Here is a 19,441-nt window from a genome sequence, read left to right as displayed (position 1 = left end):
TAACTTCCCTTCCCCCACTCAGGCCTGCAGAGCCCCATCCAATTATTGCACAAAAAGGCTTTTTCTTATCAACTTCTCTCCCTTCTACTGCTGTGTCCATCTTGGTTGGGAAAAAAACAGCACTAGTGATGGAATGTACACAGCTCTGCAAATAAATATTCATGAGAAAATGCTTTGACACCCACACGCTCCCCAGCTCCCCTAGCACATACATGCATCAGGGAAAGGGGAGACACAGAGAAACTGACAGGCATCTGTGGTTCTCTGAGGCGATCTGTGAAGCTGTCTCAAAACAAGCAGCAAGATTCAAGAGTCAGAGTCCTACCTTGTCAGTCACCCATCAAACCATTATTAATTAATCCAACAGCCATTGATTATTTAATATGTGTAGCACTAAAAATGTGGAAATAAACAGAGCTGTATTGTAGTGTGGGGGAGAGTTTGGACTATGGAGTCACACAGCAAGTGTTTGAGTGCTGGTTCCACCACTTGGTTGTATGACCTTAAGCAAGCTACAGACCTATCTGACCCTATTCCTATCTATAAAATGGAGATAATACCTACTGTAAAAAGTGATACAATCATAACAGCACCTGACCCTCTGTGAGCTCTTAAATTCCTCCTCACCTTCATGTTTCCCTCTCCTCTTGCTCCTCCAAGCTTCCTCCTCAGTTTCACTAATCCTTCCACCTTCTTTACTCTTTCCCCAAAGGCTTCATTCACACACCAAGTTCAGGAGATAAAAGAAAAGTGAGGCACAAAAAAGTGCCGGTCATACTCCTCCTCTCCACCTCACCCTACTTAACAGATCACCTGTCTTCATTGTGTATTGGATTAGGGTTTCCAGGCAAAAACTCTGCTTTTGTGGCAACAGTATCTAATCACAGCCTGGTCACAGTAAAGAACCCATAACAGACACACTCAACGCTCACCCATACTACTAGATGGCAATAGTGTAATTTCCTCATCTCGATTGAGTACAGAGGCAGGGATACATCTAGGCTAAAGAAAGAGAGCTTTCTTGGAATTCTCCTAGCAGCACATTACCTGCCATGCTGGGACCTTTGGGTTGCAGTTCATGGCCCCTACCACTAGAATAAGCAACAGCCATCCCTCTGCAACACCAAGAACCATTCTAGACAAGCCAAAAAGAAAAAAAAAAAAATTCTTTAACTGTTATTTTGTTTCTCTAGGCCTTCAACCTTTTTTGAGACAGAGTCTTACCTCTGTCACCCTGGGTAGAGTGCAATGGCATCATCATAGCTCACTGTAGTCTCAAACTCCTGGGCTCAAGCGATCCTCCTGCCTCATCCTCCCAAGTAGCTGGGCCTACAGGCGTGTGCCATGACAGCTAGATAATTTTTCTATTTTCATTTATTATTTTTTGAGACAAAGTCTCACTCTGTCACCCCGGCTAAAGTATCGTGGCATCAGCCTAGCTCAAAGCAACCTCAAACTCCTAGGCTCAAGCAATCCTCCTGCTTCAGCCTCCTGTAGCTGGGACTACAGGTAAATACCACCACACCCGGCTTATTTTTAGTAGAGATGAGGTCCCGCTCTTGGCTCAGGCTGGTCTTGAACTCCTGAGCTCAAATGATCTGCCTGACTCGGCTTCCCAGAGTGCTAAGATTAGAGGCATGAGTCACTGCACCCAGCCTCAACTTTAAAATATAATAAGTGTCTTGGCCTGGTGAGGTGGCTCACGCCTGTAATCCTAGCACTTTGGGAGGCCAAGATGGGAGGATTGCTTGAGGTCAGGAGTTCTAGACCAGCCTAAGCACCATAGCAAGACCCTGTCTCTATAAATGACAGAAAAATTAGCCAGGCATGTTGGCATGCTCCTGTAGTCCCGGTTACTTGGAAAGCTGAGGCAGGAGGATCCCTTGAGCCCTGGAGTTTGACATTGCAGTGAGCTATGATCATGCCACTGACTCTAGCCTGGGCAACAGAACAAGACCCTGTCTCAAAAAATAAATAAATAAAAATTAAAAATAAGTGTCTTGAGTGGTCTTTAACATTTCTTCCAATATTAGCATTCTGGAATTCTAAAGTCAAACTATTTAGCTACCATATACCAGGATTCAAAAATTCTCCATGAGTTACTCTTCCTGTCCTAATTACATACAATTTTCTACAATTTAACTGAAATCCTCTATTTTATCCTATAGAAATGAAGACCATCTGGTTTGTAAAACTCCTCATGATCTGTACTTAAGGAGCATTATCACTTCTATGTCTTCCCATCTCTGAATGAACATTCCTTCATTAAATAATTACACATAGACTGCCCATGAAGTATACTATACAAATAGTGGCTTTTCTCTTGGCTCCTACAGCCCAGCCCTTTAATCATTTCTGGGAGCGTGTGTGGTTTCCGTCTAAAGCCTCTCCAAGTTCTTGACTTCCACATGCTGAAGTCCAGAACTAGATAAAATACTGACCAAAGAAATCTTGTAACTACTTCTCTGTTTCTCTCTCTCCCCCCGACTCTCTCAGGGCTCTTCAAGGGTAGGCAACGATGAACTCTGTGTATTGTTTGGTGTTCAGTGTATTGTGGAGACCAAACAAATATTTTTAAAAAAGCACAATCCTATTACTACTATCATAATTTCAGTTTTGAATCGGTGGTTGTGGGAAGAAAATCTCCTCACATGTTTTTTTTAATCTAGAAAAGCTACAAGTGTTTTAGCCAAACAGACCATTTTAAAATAAAGATTCCCAGGAGAATAGGCACAAGTGCTTTCCACAAAGGGCTGGGTGGCTTTTTGTTCCTGGTCATGCTTTATTGTTGACTCAGTCTGCATTTGTTTTGAACATCCGCTTACAGTCATTGGTGGGTAAAGCTGAGCTAATGCTCCTCATGGAAACTTTTACAAACATACAATCACCCAAACACAATATGCTTCAGCAGAGCATTCCTGCTCCAACAGATGTTCCTCACTAGGAGGAAGGAAGGGAAGTTAGTTTTCCAAGCAGAGCATGCTGGCCCCAAAAGGGATCATAACGAGATTCAGAACAGAGATTTTCAAACCTAGTTAAACTCTTAGGAAAAAAAGCATGAGCCTTGTGATAACGGTAATCACACAGGGACCCAAGCCACTGCACTCACTTATTTTACTCCTAGGTGCCAAGCACAGGGCTGAGCACTTTACAGAATTATTTCGTTTCCTCCTCACAATAACTCTTTCAGGCATGTATTATCTCGATTTTAGAGAGAAAGAAACTAGGATGCAGACAGGTTAAGTAAGTTGTCCAAAGTACGACAGCCAATAAATGGCTGTGCCTGAATTCAAATCCAGGTTTAATTTCAGAGTAGACGTATTTTGACTTTAATATAGATTCAAGTCAGATAAAATGTAGCCCAATTTTGAAGAAAAGCTTCTGCTGCAAGTCTAAATGCTAACAAAGACTGAAAACACAACTTAGACCAATAATGACTTGCCTCAAGAATAGCAAGATAGTGACACCAGGGTCAAGGGTAATGGACAAGACAGGTAGTATGATCCCCTGCATCCCTCTATTCACTATAGTCATCTCTCTCTCTCTTTCTCCTTCCCAATTTTCCATCTCTTCCTTTTCCCATATCCCTCTTTTTCTCTATTTATACTGTAGCATAGTGATGAATACGAACTTTGCATTCAGCTGATCGTGTGTTCAAATCCAGAACTCACATCTTATTGTGTGACTTTGGCAGACCATGTAACCTCTCTAAGCCTAAATTTCCTCAACTATAAAAGAGAGGAAGGCCGGGTGCGGTGGCTCATGCCTGTAATCCTAGCACTCTGGGAGGCCGAGGTGGGCGGATCGTTCGAGCTCAGGAGTTCGAGACCAGCCTGAGCAAGAGTGAGACCCCATCTCTACTAAAAAATAGAAAGAAATTAGCTGGACAACTAAAAATATATAGAAAAAATTAGCCAGGCATGGTGGCACATGCCTGTAGTCCCAGCTACTTGGGAGGCTGAGGCAGAAGGATTGCTTAAGCCCAGGGGTTTGAGGTTGCTGTGAGCTAGGCTGATGCCACGGCACTCTAGCCCGGGCAACAGAGTGAGACTCTGTCTCAAAAAAAAAAAAAAAAAAAAAAGGGGGGGGGGGAATATCCTCTACCCTTTAAGGTGTGTTCAAGGAATTGAAACAGGCCGGGCGTGGTGGCTCACACCTGTAATCCTAGCACTCTGGGAGGCTGAGGCGGGAGGATTGCTTGAGGTTAGGAGTTCGAGACCAGCCTGAGCAAGAGCAAGACCCCGTCTCTACTAAAAATAGAAAGAAATGATCTGGACAGCTAAAATTATATATATAGAAAAAAATTAGCCAGGCATGGTGGCACATGCCTGTAGTCCCAGCTACTCAGGAAGCTGAGGCAGGAGGATCGCTTAAGCCCAGGAGTTTGAGGTTGCTGTGAGCTTGATGCCATGGCACTCTAGCCCAAGCAACAGAGCGAGACTCTGTCTCAAAAAAAAAAAAGGGAATTGAAACAGACAATATATATAAAGATATGAACAGGTCACTAGTACAGTAAATGTAATTTTTTTTTTTTTTTTTACCTTTGAGAGTCAGTGAGTGAGGCTTAGTGGAAATGACATATAATTTAGAGTTGGACAGTCTTGGATTTGAATCATTGCTCCACCACTTACTGGCTAAGTGACTGGGGCAAGTCTTGTAAGCTATGATTCAGTTTCCTTATCTATACAATGGAGTAAATAATATAGATTTAGGCTGGGCATGGTGGCTCACACTTGTAATCCCAGCAACTCAGGAGCCTGAGGAAGGAGGATTGCTTGAATCTAGGAGTTTGAGATTAGCCTGGGCAAAATAGCTAGACCCAGTTTCTTAAAAAAAAAAAAAAGAAAGAAAAGAAAAAGAATATTAGCCAAGTGTGGTGGTACATGCCTGTAGTCCCAGCTACTGGGGAGGCTGAGGCAGGAGGATTGCTTGAGCCCAGGAGTTTGAGGTTACAGTGAAATATGATGGTGCCACTGCACTCCAGCTTGGGTGACAGAGTGAGGCCTCATCTCAAAATAACAATAATAATATAGACTTAACAGAAATTAAATGAAATGGTAAACATTTATAATGGTATCTGGATGTCAACAGGCATTTAATAAATAAAGATGCCTCTCAGTAGAGCTGGCAGTAGATGACGTGTCCTCTAGTGCTCCATAGTAGCTGACACCTGATCTATTTACCAAAGTATGTCACCACTAAGGACCAGGAAGTGCCAAAGCACTAAGGAATTTTAACCTTGAACCTGTCTTTTGGGCTCAAGCGATTCTCCTGAGAAGCTGGAACTATAGGCACCTGCCACCACGCCTAGCTAATTTTTCTATTTTTATATAGAGGGGGTCTTTCTCTTGCTCAGGCTGGTCTTGAACTCCTGGCCTCAAGGGATCCTTGCCTCAAACCTTCCAAAGTGCTAGGTGTGAGCCACCACTCCTGGCCTTGGAGACATTTTTGATTGTCACAAATGGGGGACTGCTATTGGCATTTAATGGGCAGAGGTCAGGAATGCTGCCAAACATTCTACAATGCACAGGACAGACTCTCCACAACAAAGAATTATATAGTCAAAATGTCAGTAGTGCTAAGGTTGAGAAACTAGCCTAGATGACTACCAAGTTCCCTTCAAGCGCTAGCATACTAAGACTATGAAGAGGCAGCACCAACACTGAACAGGTAACTTTTTTTTCAAAATTTATCTATGAATGGCTTTTTATAATGTTGCTCAAAATCCCCCTAAAGCTAGATATTTGGAGAGTCCCTCAATATCCATTCCCTCAATATTCATTGAGGGAAATTTAAATATTTGGATATCTGAAATCACTGCTACATTTCTGAGAGTGATGGCAGGCCTTCCTTCAAGAAAGAAGGAAGAGACCCAGAGATGAAAGAGACACTGTCCTCCGGGGACTTGGTTCCTTACCATTTATAGTTAGAATCAGTGGTTCCGAAGCCATGAGATATGATTCCTTTTGGGAGAGCAGATGATTTAACTAAGTATGAATCAAGGTCAGAAGATGATATGATACACACAACAGCAAAGATGAATCTCAAATACCTCATGCTAAGTCACAGAAGCCAGACCCTAACAGCTATATACTGTATGATTCCACTTATATGACATTCTGGAACATATAAAACTGCAGGGAGGGAAAGAAGATTAGTAACTTCCAGGGGCTGAGGGTAGGGGAGATAGACTACAAAGGAACATAAAGGATTTTGAGAATGATGGATTGTTTTATATATTAATTGTAGCGTCAGCTACACACCTATATGTATCTGTCAAAATTCACAGAACTGTATACCAAAAAGGTGAATTTTACAGTATCTAAATTATACTTCAATAAGACTGACCTCTCCCCTCCAAATGTGATCACAAATGCTATGGAGAGGATGAACTGGATTATATTGAAATTCTTTCTCATCCCAAGTCCTAAGATTTTACGAATTCTGCCACTCCTACCCCTGGTGGCCTCAGAGCCATAATGATTAAGGTTAAATCTGGGCTCCAATTTATGTGTTAAAGCCGTGAGGCTCTGGACTGGATCATGTGGATGTGAGCTCTGCCACCATTTTGGGACCTCTGGCCCTACTCTGACTTGTGACAGAGGTTCCATTTCTTCTCTCTTCTATCCTGACTCCTCTTGGGACCGATGAGGGACTCAGACAATTAATAAACAAGCTGGAATAAACCTCAGGAGACACTGGTTTTATCTCTCTGCACAGGCTTCCTGTCTGGATCTCATTTGATCTTTCCATTACATTTCAAGGCAGGCAACAGAATTATATTTATGAATTCCCCTCCCCTTTGCCTTTTGGGCTTTCACTAGATTATTTTTATATAATTAAGCCACATAAATATAAAACATGGGCCTCACAACTAAACTCATAGCCAAACTCATTGATAATAAGCTGACATAAGTGTGTATCTATACATGTTTTAAGACATACACATCTCCTGCAAAATTACCAATTTATCAAATGTTACACAAAATAGTTAATTCTTTCTATGTACAGAACAGCACAGGTATACCATAGGCAAGGTGGTCTGAAACAGCTATCAGATGCTCATACCTTCTGTTAACAGAAAGACCACTGTCTTCTATGCCACAAATGTGATCACAACTGTGGACTTCTGTAGGAGTCCCATCCTCGCTTACTGAGAGTCAGTTACTTCCCTGGCTCCTTTTGGAGGATCTCAATGGAACAGTTACAAATACCAGTAACCAGATACCTCATACACAAGTGAGTGCTGGGATAAAAATCAAGACAAGCTTGGATCTGCCAGTGTCCTTATATTCCAAAGGACAGAGAAGACTCAGTAAGTGGAAGGTAATGTCCACACTGCCCTTTTCCACTGAGCATTTACAGCAAACACGCTGGGACTACAAAAGTAGGGTGCTTATCACAGAAGGGGCCCACAGAGACAACAAATCCCAAAGCAGTCCAGGGTCTTGTTTCCACATCCTCAGATGACAAGAATGGAGTAATCATACTGCCATGGTTTAGAACTATCCAATCATCTTCAGAAGTCTGCATCAGCAGAAAATCAATACTGCAACCTCTAAGTCACTCAGACTTGATAATGTTGTTTCTCGGGCATGGTTACTAAAAGTTTCCCGGCCGGGCGCGGTGGCTCACGCCTGTAATCCTAGCACTCTGGGAGGCCGAGGCGGGTGGATCGCTCGAGGTCAGGAGTTTGAGACCAGCCTGAGCAAGAGTGAGACCCCGTCTCTACTAAAAATAGAAAGAAATTATCTGGGCAACCAAAATATATATAGAAAACAAATTAGCCGGGCATGGTGGCACATGCCTGTAGTCCCAGCTACTCGGGAGGCTGAGGCAGTAGGATTGCTTAAGCCCAGGAGTTTGAGGTTGCTGTGAGCTAGGCTGATGCCACGTCACTCACTCTAGCCAGGGCAACAAAGTGACACTCGGTCTCAAAAAAAAAAAAAAAGTTTCCCAAAAGACTAAAATATTTGGCAGAAAACATACTTTGGCTTTTTATTCAAAGGTATACAGACTTATTTCCAAGGGTTTTTCCTAAGACATAGTCCCATACTATTCTTTTCTTTCATATGTAAGTATGATGATACTGAACCATAGAAGGCCAAATAAATGGCTTTTCTAATTCTAGGGATGGACTTTCACAGAGTACCCTGGTGGCTGCTGGGGTGAGGGATAATGTCTGTGGTCACAGAAGTGAACGAGGCAAGGCTTGCTGGCCACGATGGGAACTGAGTGCATGGCCTCTGGCAGTGCTCAAACCAAGGCAATGTTGCCGCTTCACAGAAACAGCGAAGTCCTGCAGACTCACTGGCCACACCTCCTGCTGCCTTGCAAACTTGAGAGCTGTGCTAAGCAGAACTATAAGACAAAAGAAGGCTGACCTTGGCTGGTCCTCTCAATCCTCAGAGAACTGACCAATAGAATCTGCCTCCTTGCAGGCTGGCAGACTAGCTGTCTAGCCCTTTCCCACTCTGCCTAGGGGAACAAGTATAAGCCTAAGGCTCAAAGAAGATACTATCCTCTAAGATTCTTGAACCTTTGTGCTACATACAAGGTCATTCAACTAATATGGGAGAACACTACCTGAACTAATATTATACCCACCTGAATCATACTGAGGCCCAAGCCTAAATGGACACTAGCTAACTCCCATGCCCTGATCAAGCAGTCTTTTCCCACCTCCTTTGTTCTTTCTGGAACTAGTATCTCTCACTACCATTTCTCAGACCCAAGACATCATTAGTTTCAGACCAAAATATCATAAGAAGTTGTCAGGGCCCAGATTCCATGTTAATTTCTCAATAATTACCCATTTATGAAGCACTGAGGAAACACATGATGAGATTACTGCATTTGAAATAAGTTTCTTTTGTTAACATTACCACAGAAATGATTACTTGAAAAGGCCAATGTTTTCTTGATGTATTGAAAGTCTCTTCGTGGTTTTTTTGTTTGTTTGTTTGTTTTTTAAGACACAGGATCTTGCTCTGTCACCCAGGCTGGAGTGCAGCAGCACGATCATAGCTCACTGCAGCCTTGAACTCCTGGGCTCACAAGATCCTCCTTTCTCAGCCTCTTGGGTGGCTGGGACTATAGGTGTGCACCACAACACTCCATGCCCAGATAATTTTTCTTATTTTTTATACAGAGGGGGTCTTGCTATTTTGCCCAGGCTGGTCTCGAACTCCTGGCCTCAAGCAAGCCTCCCACCTCAGCCTCCCAAATAGGTAGGACTACAGGTGCACACCACTGTGCCTGGCTCTGAAGTTTCTTCCTTTTGAAAACCTGTCAGTTGTATTGAAATTTTCTTACAGATTAAAGCACCAATTAGGGTATTTCCAATCTGTGCAATTGTGCCATAACAACCTTGAAAAGTATCTTAACAATAAAGATTTTAAATAATTTTTTAAAAAAGAACTGAAGAGAATGAAATTAAAATAAGTGACATTACCACATCCTGTGATGCATACTGGGGGTCTTCTGGGTTGACTGACCAGTAGCAGTAATCAAAGCCGAATGCCACAATCTTCTCCCGGGAGTCCCCAAAGCTATCTGGTCGATTGTCCACCTAGAATTAAACAAAGAATCTCATGTCTTCTCTATCATAGTATCAGAATCTGTCCAGTGTCACTTGATTACCCTCTACTTTAGCTAGAGACATAGACTGGTCATGAGAATGTTTATTATATCTACCAGAAAAAGAAAAAAGTATCCACCTCATGAGGTACAAAGTGCCAGAGAACTAAATGTGTCTATCATACTATCATGTATCAGCCTACATGTAAACCAACCATATGAGACATAAGAAAGCTTGGGAGAGGCCGGGCACAGTGGCTCACGCCTGTAATCCTAGCACTCTGGGAGGCCGAGGCGGGTGGATCGCTCGAGGTCAGGAGTTCGAGACCAGCCTGAGCAACAGCGAGACCCCGTCTCTACTAAAAATAGAAAGAAATTATCTGGCCAACTAAAATATATATAGAAAAAATTAGCCAGGCATGGTGGCGCATGCCTGTAGTCCCAGCTACTCGGGAGGCTGAGGCAGTAGGATCGCTGAAGCCCAGGAGTTTGAGGTTGCTGTGAGCTAGGCTGATGCCACGTCACTCACTCTAGCCAGGGCAACAAAGCGACACTCTGTCTCAAAAAAAAAAAAAAAGAAAGTTTGGGAGAGAAATTCTCTCCTTCTCTGGGCATCTTATCATCACTACAGGTTGAGTACCCCTCATCCGAAATGCTTGGGACTAAAAGTGTTTCAGATTTTTTGGATTTCAGAATTTTTTGCATTTTGGAATATTTGCATATACATAATATCTTCTGGATGGGAACCAGTCTATACAGGAAGTTCATTTATGTTTCATAACTATCTTATGCACATAGCCTGAAGGTAAGTTTTTTTTTTGTTTTTTTTTTGAGACAGAGTCTCACTCTGTTGCCCAGGCTAGAGTGCCATAGTGTCAGCCTAGCTCACGGCAACCTCAAACTCCTGGACTCAAGCCTCCTGAGTAGCCAGGATTACAGGCATGCGCCACCATGCCCGGCTAATTTTTTCTATATATATTTTTAGTTGGCCAGCTAATTTCTTTCTGTTTTTTTTTTTATTTTTTTATTTTTTAGTAGAGACGGGTCTTGCTCTTGCTCAGGCTGGTCTCCAACTCCTGAGCTCAAATGACCCACCCACCTCGGCCTCCTAGAGTGCTAGGATTACAGGCATGAGCCACCGCGCCGGGCCCTGAAGGTAATTTTATACAATCTTTTTAATAGTTTTGTGCATGAAACAAAGTTTTAACTGCGTTTTGACTGCAACCTTTCATATGAAGTATGAAATCTTTCCACTTGTGGGGTCATGCCAGCACTCAAAAAGTTGCAGATTTTGCAGCAATTCAGTATTCGGATTTTCAAATAACGGATGTTCAACCTGCATTATTTCTTCTCTAAGTATTTCTACAAAGGATATTGGGAATGCATGAGTGGTTCAAGGGCTTTCACTGAGGTCCCTGGAGTATATCACCCCGAGTAAATTAGAAACCACATTGGACAGAAGAGCCAGGAGCAATCCAACTGCTCAAGGTAGATGAAGGTAGAGCCACAGCTTAGAATTGCACAGAACTCCAGGTACTGGGGAAAATGGCATTATTCACAGAAATGCCTTGTCTCAACTATTTCAAATTTACACTCTGGTCAGGGAAAGACAATTCTGGCATGAGCCATCATAAACTATAGATGAATGAGGTTGTCAGAATGATTAAGAGATTCTTAGTGGGTAATTGACCTCAGGGAAGTAAGCAGCCCCAGGGAGGTGTGTAGGGGGCAGGTTAAAGTTTGATCTTGACTGAGATTTACTCTTAAGAGCCAAAAATATGAGATCTCAGAACAAAGCAGCTGAAGTAATTAGGAAACAGAGATAAATAAGACACAGGAGACAATAAAAGGTCCTTTGTCCCTGCGGAGCTCCAATTGATAGTTTGCAGGTCCTGTTCTCTTTTAGCAAAAAGAAAGATTGCGTCACAGGAGTAACACAAAAGTGAGCATGGCTTTAAGGCCTGAGGTCCAAATAACCCTCACTTTTGCCAGTTTCCTCAGCTCTCAGGAATGCTAAGTACCACCACCTGCAAGCTGACTGTAGCAGTAGTTACATGGTCAGCTTCCCCTGTCTTCTCTCCATTCTCCAAGGCCCAGAAAGGAAGAAACCCTTCCATCTTCTGCTGGTTTGGTAAATGGAGGAACGGGGTGGAAAAATGAGCCCTAAGAGGGGATGAAGGTTATAAGAGGAAGTTCTATGTTTGCCCAATTGTAACTCAAAATTCAGCCTGATTTGTGAAAGACAATTTGTAACAACACTCAGGCTAGTGATCGACTCCCTTCTGGGATCTGAAGGCTGTTTACTTGGCCCTCACTATGGCCAAAATGAATCCTGCATTAGCAGGTGCATACTGAATTCCTAATAATGCCTGTAGCTGAAGTGATATCAATTGAAAGCACTGGGAGAGAGTCTTAAGTGATGGTCAGGTGAGTTAAATAGACATGTGGATTGCCCTCAGCATGATTTAAGCTAACCATGGCCCTGTGTTTACTTTCAAAGCAGCTACCAACCGATTTCCAAAACAGCTGCTCCCCATTTGATAGAATTTAGGCTGTAGCAACCAAATGCCCTACACTTATTTCTTGGTTTATTGTTTACTTTATGATTAGTCCAAACTCTTCCCACAATTCCCCTTATATACCCTTCGATTCCCAACTCTAAACACATTCACATACACACCCGCACCCCAGAAGCCCCTGTAATAATACTAGCTCCCTGGTGGAAAGAAAATGGAAAACAATTTCAGGCTTACCTTTAAATTCCTGATTTTTGCCACTTTTCCATCAAGTTCCACAATAATTCTTCCCCCTTCTTTGGTCTCCCTAGAAACAAGACCCAAACTCATATGAGAAGAAATGTTGCGCTTTTTTTTTTTTTAAGTCAAGAAAAAAAAAGAAGCTAAGACCAGCGCTAGTGGGACAAAATGTTTCTCTTCTGCTGTACCCATAAGTGAAGAGTCTGTCTCCAGAAATAGCTGTAAACATCATGTCAAGAAGTCCACTAGCTGGCATATTTCCCTGGATCATTAGAATTTGGCTCTGGAACAGCTAAAAGTCACCCCTTAATTGGGCACCCTCTATGTATGAGGCACTGTATTAGGTGCACTACATACTGTACTTTATCTTATGCTATCCTAAAATATCCTCCTGACATAGCTTCCTAACGTATCTTTTTGTTTCTTTTTTTGAGATAGAGTCTCACTCTTCCCCGGCATCAGCCTAGCTCACAGCAACCTCAAATTCCTGGGCTCAAGTGATCCTCCTGCCTCAGCCTCCCTAGTAGCTGGGACTACAGGCATGTGCCACCATGCCCAGCTAGCTAATTTCTTTCTTTCTATTTTTAGTAGAGATAGGGTCTCGCTCTTGCTCAGGCTGTTCTTGAACTCCTGAGCTCAAACAATCCTCCCACCTCAGCCTCCCAGAGTACTAGGATTATAAGCATGAGCCACGGCGCCCAGTCTTCCTAACATATCTTCATTTTACAGTTAGAAGCTGAGAGAAATTATGTAAATTGTCAAAAGCAGTGGCAAAGCTGAGATGTAAACCCAGATTTGTCTGACTACAAAGCCTGGGCTCTTAACTATATTTTAGAAGTCAGGCTTAGAAACTCTAGGGAGTATCCTTGGCCCAGCACATAACACGGCATCATCTCGCATTTTTTCTGGGATTTTGAACATGGATATCGATGAAAAAGGTATTGGAGTCCTCTCTGTTGAGACCATGAGAACATATTTCTCAAATCCTTTCTTTACATCTTCTTAAATCAGAATGAGAGCCAAGAACCTTATGAATCTTGCATATTGCAGTTGTGTAACAATGCTAACAACTAACCAACCTCTACATTCACTTAAATGGACTTAATCCAGGTGACTCACATACCTGAAACCTCTTTTTCATAACAAAGATCTTCAGCTGAAGACCATGAAGTTAACAGATGAAAATTACATTAATTGGCAGCTGGGGAGAATGGCTCACACCTGTAATCCCAGCACTTTGGGAGGCCAAGGCAGGATGATTGCCAGGAGATCAAGACCAGCCTGGGTAACAAGTGAGACCCTTTCTCTATAAAACAAACAAAAAGGCCAGTTGTGGTGGCACGAGCCTATAGTACTAGCTATAGGGGAGGCTGAGCCAGGAATATCACTTGAGCCCGGGAGCTGGAGGTTGCAGTGAGCTATGATCATGCCACTGCAGCCTAGTCTGGGCAATAAAGTGAGACCCTGTCTCCAAAAAAAAATAATGAAATAAAATGAAATAATAATCATCTCCTCCACTACAGTGAAAGTTATCAATCAAATTACTCCCAGCCTGGAACCTGAAAGTTGAGACAACACCTTCAGCAATCTCATTTTTATCCTTCCTCAAGCTTCCCAGGCTGTGATGTAGAGCACCAGTGGTCCCCAACCTTTTTAGCACCGGGGACCAGTCTCATGGAAGACAATTCTTCCAAGTATTTGGAGTGGGGAGAGGGAGGAAGTGGAGTTCAGGCGGTAATGCCAGCAATAGGGAGGGGAGCAGCTGTAAATACAGATGAAGCTTCACTCACTTGCCTGCTGTTCACCTCCTGTTGTACGACTCCCCCCACCTTCCTAAGTTTCGGGGAAGACAATTTTTCCACAGACAGGATGGGGAAGGAGGATGCGATGTGGTGGAGCTCTGTGGCCTCCCGGGGTTGGAGACCACAGAAGTAGAGGAATGGGCAGGGGGGAGCACAGTGAGACAGAGGTCTTTTAGATTTAAGATTTTGTAAAAAAAATCTGTGAGTCTAGGATAAAGTCCTAGATAGAAAATTTCCCCCTCCCAGGTAATGATATTTGTCACTTAAATTTCCCCAAGGCCCTAATGCACTTTCTTGCCCACTTCATACTAGATGGTACTTAAAGTGGGAGGGATATTTTTAATCCTTCAAGATCATAATCTGCGGCCAGGCGTGGTGGCTCACACCTGTAATCCTAGCACTCTGGGAGGCCGAGGTGGGTGAATCATTTGAGCTAACGAGTTCGAGACCAGCCTGAGAAAGAGCGAGACCCTGTCTCTACTAAAAAATAGAAAGAAATTAACCAGACAACTACAAATATATAGAAAAAATCAGCCAGGCACGGTGGCACATGCCTGTAGTCCCAGCTACTCGGGAGGCTGAGGCAGAAGGATTGCTTGAGTCCAGGAGTTTGAGGTTGCTGTGAGCTAGGCTGATGCCATGGCACTCTACTACCTCGGGCAACAGAATGAGACTCTGTCTCAAAAAAAAAAAAACAACTCATAATCTGCCCATCGGAAGCTAAAACTGCCCAGTTCCCCTACCCCCAGACCTCAGATAATCTTTCATCTTTGGTGTTAACATTTTATAACACTTTTTTCTTTCTGCATCTTTATGTTGGTTTATTTTATCCCTCTACCCACTATAAAATATACCAATTATAGTAAATTAGGACAATAAAAAAAATCATACAATAAATTTTTCAAATCTGTTATCTGGGACCAGGCACAGTGATTCATGCCTCTAATTCTAGCGCTTTGGAAGGCTCAGGCAAGAGGGTCCCTTGAGGCCAGGAGTTCAAGACTAGTCTGGGCAACACAGTGAGACCCTGTCTCTACAAAAAAATTAGCCGGGTGCAGTAGCATGCACCTGTGGTACCAGTTACTCAGGAGGCTGAAGCAAGGGGATTGCTTGAGCCCAGAAGTTTGAAGTTGCAAGTGAGCTATGATGACACCACTGCACTCTAGCCCAGATGACAGAGAAAGATCCTATTTCTAAGAAAAAAAAAAGATTATCCAACAATTTTTTTAAATTTGCCTTTTTGTGAAGGTTCATTTGGGACTCTCTCGCATAAAGCAGCAAAGGAGAAAAAAGAAAAACAGTGTCCCAAACTTGACCCCTTAGCAGAAAGATTTGACACTATAGGGGGGTGAGATGCTGCTCCTCCCCTACCTAGACCACTGCCATTGGTAACCTACTAGTTCCAAAATATCCTAGAACAAAACGAGGGCTAATTGAAGTTAAACAGAACAAAAAGGGCACCGGCCTTTCAGAGAGCTAGCCTTAAAGAGCTCGATTTAAATCTACTGAGGTGGAGCCTTAAACAAGACAGAGTGGCTGCTACTACCGCTTACCTCTGGGATGTACCAATATGCGTTCATTCATTAGGGTTAAGAGTTTTGAAAAGGGGTAAGTCCACAGGCTGCCCACAGCAGAATTACGGTGATAGGAGATGGGCTAATTCCAATTTCTGTTTGAGGAGGCCCAGGAATGTTAACAAGCTGCAGCATAACAAGCTCCCCAGGTGGATTTTATGTATACTATGGTTTAAGAATCACTGTCCTAGAGGGGAACATAACCAAACTGTTATCACTTAGTATCTGTTCCTCGTAAAACTTTCAAAAACCAGACAACCAAGTACAGGGGCCTGAGGAACACAGTTGTTATTTATATAGTGAACATCTTAGTAAACACTTAAAAGGAACCAGGCTTTAAATATTTATAATGTATTCATGTATTTAATTTCATAAAAACCATTGAAGTAGTTATCCCTATTTTACAGATTTAAAAAAAGAAGAGGAACAGAAAGCTATATCGTATGTGAAAAGTAACTTCTGACAGCACGGTGGGGGAGTTTTCCAGAGCCTACAGTAGTAGCAGACCAAACACCTTCTCTCAATAGTGAATGCTTCTGGATAGACAAGGGGCACTATCTCATTATGAGATACGGAATTTCTGATTATAGGAAACAACTGTGAGGTACAGGGGAGGACACCAAAAACATTTCCTATACAGTACTATCATTTTATTGAGGGTCAATTCTAGTCCTACTGAAAAATTGGGCATTTGAGAAAGAAGGCAACTTTTCTGTAGTCTCAAGGAGGAGCCTGGCTTGGTTTCCTGGGAGATGGGCTCAGCCTACTCCACCCTCCCCTCAGCCAAGCCTAGAGTAGAGGGGCCAGGCATCCTCGCCAGGGGAGAAGCATTTAAGTAAGGAGCCTCACCTGGGCTGTCCTAGCCTCACATTTACTTGGCCACGATAACCTGGCAGGAGGAGCTGGTGAAAAGGATGAAGAGCTGACTGATGAGGAAAGATGAGAAAAAAAAAAAAAAAAAGGAGCAATGTGGTCTGGTGAATCAAATCTTGGTTCTAAGTACTTTTAGGCCTTAAACAAGACCTGGAAAAACAAAAAATGGAAACTTGGACCAGATCATCTGTAAGATTTCTTCCCAAGTACAACATGAGATCCAATGACTTTGTTAACCAAATCTGTGCCAATGATTTGAAGGTTGAAACAAACCACATAATCAGCAGATTCCTCACATTCAGATGAGCCCCAGCAAAGACTGTAGATGTGTTAACACACCTGGGAGTATAGCTGCCATCTCTGAAGGATTCTGGGAGAAGAGAGAAGTGGTCTGGACTTCTTAGCTAGAGCCACACTGGCATTATCCATATCTGCTCCTGAACCTTTAGCCTGCAATAATCTGCTCACACCTGGATATCTGTAGTCTTGGCATTCTACCACTTGCTATTTAAGGTGCTTAACTTGAGCTAAAACTAAATAAATGTTTGTGTTCTTCCTTTCACTTTTGTTTCATGAGATGTTATTCTCTACCATGGCTGCCAATAATAACCCAATTTCAACACCATTCTCTTAATCTAATCGATGCTATTATAAATTCGCAGTTTCCAAGAAATTGAGAAGTTACTGTTAGGACTGGTCAATACTGTTAGCCTGAGAACCCAAAAAGAACAGTTTTACAAAAACAGGATCTACCAGAGGCTACCTCGTGGATAGCAGCTGCACCTGTGAACCCTATCCCTGACCCCCAACCCCATTCCTGAGCCACTACATCCAGTTATGCAGAACCCAGATGTCTGTCATAAGCCATTTACTAATCAAAACAACAGTTCAGGCACCTGCTGCTTTCCTTCTTTCTTCATTGTACCTCTTTTGCCTTTTTCCTATTCTTTTCTTTTTGTTTCTTTCCCCCTTCTCATTACTCTTCTCATTCTGTTAATTACAAGACTTTTCAAAGCCAATTACTTCTATAGGAGGACAAACATAATCCCCACTAGTAACAAATTCTTTCTACGTACTGGATTTTTTTTTTGAGACAGAGTCTCACTTTGTTGCCCTGGCTAGAGTGCAATGGCATCATCATAGCTCACAGCAACCTCAAACTCCTGGGCTCAAGCAATGCTCCTGCCTCAGCTTCCCAAGTAGCTGGGACTACAGGTGTGAGCCACCGCACCCAGATAATTTTTCTATTTTTTGTAGAGACGTGGTCTCGCTCAGGCTGGTGTCAAGCTCCTGACCTCAAGTGATCTTCCCACCTTAGCCTCCCAAAGTGCTAGGGTTACAGGCATGAGCCACTGCACCTGGCCTGTCCTGGAAATTTTTAAACTTCCCAAATGATTCCAGTATGTGCCTTCTGGTCCCAAAGCCACACTCTACCAGCTTTATCTTTTATCACTCCCTCTCCCACAACAACCGCCCCCCCCCAAAAAAATAAAACTTATCTCTGTTCCCTAACAGCCTTTGCTCTTGATATTAATATTTCTTACTACATAAAGGGCTCTTAACGCTTTCTCCATCAGCAAACTCTAACAGATCTTTAAAAAACAGTTCAAATACCAACCTTCCCTGACTTTACAAATATGAGTGGAAAATTAGCGAGAAAGAGAAGACATTATGTGGTGGGACACTGGATGCCTCAAGACCCGAGAGGTGCAGGATCAGATTTACCCATGAGAAAATGAGCACTGAGGACGCTGAGGGAAGACATTGGAATAACTTCCCCTCCTTCCCAGTTCTGCCCTTGATCAAGTCAGCTGTCAGCATACTTGAAACCACGATCTCTCTGGGCCTCAATTTCCCTCTCAACGCCCTTACAATCTGCTTTCTCCACATCTTCGCAGAGAAACCCACGTGCTCCCAGAAACACACACCATTCTGCCTCAGTCTTCACCCGTACTCCAGAGCCACCAAGGAGGCAGAGGAGACTGCCCATCCCTCTCCCAGCCTTTCTCAACGCGCCGAGGGAGAAAGGCCCCAGTCGATGCATCAAGACTTGAGCCGCGGTCCCTCGAAACTCCTGCTGGCAGGACGCCCGGGACGTCCGCACGGGGCGGCCCTCCCCTTAGGCCATCTGGGAACCGCTATCGCGCAGAGCACGACGAGAAAGCTCGCCAGAGGCCCTGTCCCGCCAGGCCTTCACGGTTTCCGGACCCTGAACCCCCGGGTCACTTTGTGTCTGATTTCTCCGCGCCACAATCTCTTGAGGCGGAGGCGGGGACCTCGCGCTCCTCTCAGTTCACTTGACGGCTCAGGCGCCCCCTCCCGCCTACACTCACCTCTTGCTGAGGGGACGGACCCTCACGGCTACTCGCACGTTCGCCATCCCTCGGCCACAACCCTAGCCCTGCAGGTCAGCCCAGCGGCTGCATCCCCTGCCCCAGCCCCAGCCCCGCCCGTGCCTCTGGGGACACCCCCGCCCTAGAGCGCGTCGCAACCCGAGGGGGGCGGAGACTGAAAAGCATTGACCAATCCTGAGCCCAGTGGGCGGGAGGACACCCGGCCCCGCCCCGCCTCGCTCCACCCAACACGCCTCCGGGGATGCCTCCGCCCTAGCGCGCGCCGCAGCCCGAGAGGGGCGGTGCCGGCAGACCGTTGGCCAATCCTGAGCCCAGTGGGCGGGAGAACGCTCGGCCCCGCCCCTACTCGCTCCACCCTGTTCGACCTCCCCCCACCCCGGGACGCCACTGCCCATGCGCGCGCTGCTGCCCTGCCCGGGCGGTGTTTGCAGACCCTCTCCTAATGCTGAATCGTATGGTCGCAAGGTGGTGGACTAAGTCTGTAGTTCCCGGCCCTCCCTACT

The 19,441-nt window shown here is 44.1% G+C and overlaps 1 protein-coding gene and 1 non-coding gene across 2 annotated transcripts in view; one reads left to right on the top strand and one right to left on the bottom strand.

The window, feature by feature from the left end:
- Positions 1-19,012, bottom strand: part of STARD9 (StAR related lipid transfer domain containing 9) — a 113,099-nt gene extending 94,087 nt beyond the window's left edge. Inside the window, exons 1-3 of the mRNA XM_045539718.1 lie at positions 18,918-19,012; positions 12,333-12,402; positions 9,455-9,571 (exon numbers count right to left, since the gene is read on the bottom strand). Of these exons, the coding sequence (XP_045395674.1) occupies positions 9,455-9,571; positions 12,333-12,402; positions 18,918-18,964 (234 nt within the window). The 5' untranslated portion in view covers positions 18,965-19,012. The remainder of the gene's footprint in view (positions 1-9,454; positions 9,572-12,332; positions 12,403-18,917) is intronic.
- On the top strand, positions 16,445-16,584 carry LOC123630908. Its single transcript, XR_006732842.1, has one exon. It is a non-coding gene; the product is annotated as a small Cajal body-specific RNA 21 (non-coding RNA).
- Positions 19,013-19,441: the final 429 nt, after the last annotated feature.

Source organism: Lemur catta, chromosome 1, assembly GCF_020740605.2.
Source record: "Lemur catta isolate mLemCat1 chromosome 1, mLemCat1.pri, whole genome shotgun sequence".
In the NCBI taxonomy this organism is placed as follows: Eukaryota; Metazoa; Chordata; class Mammalia; order Primates; family Lemuridae; genus Lemur; species Lemur catta.
The sequence above is the reverse complement of the archived record's forward strand: the minus strand, read 5'-3'. Positions and strand labels throughout refer to the sequence as shown.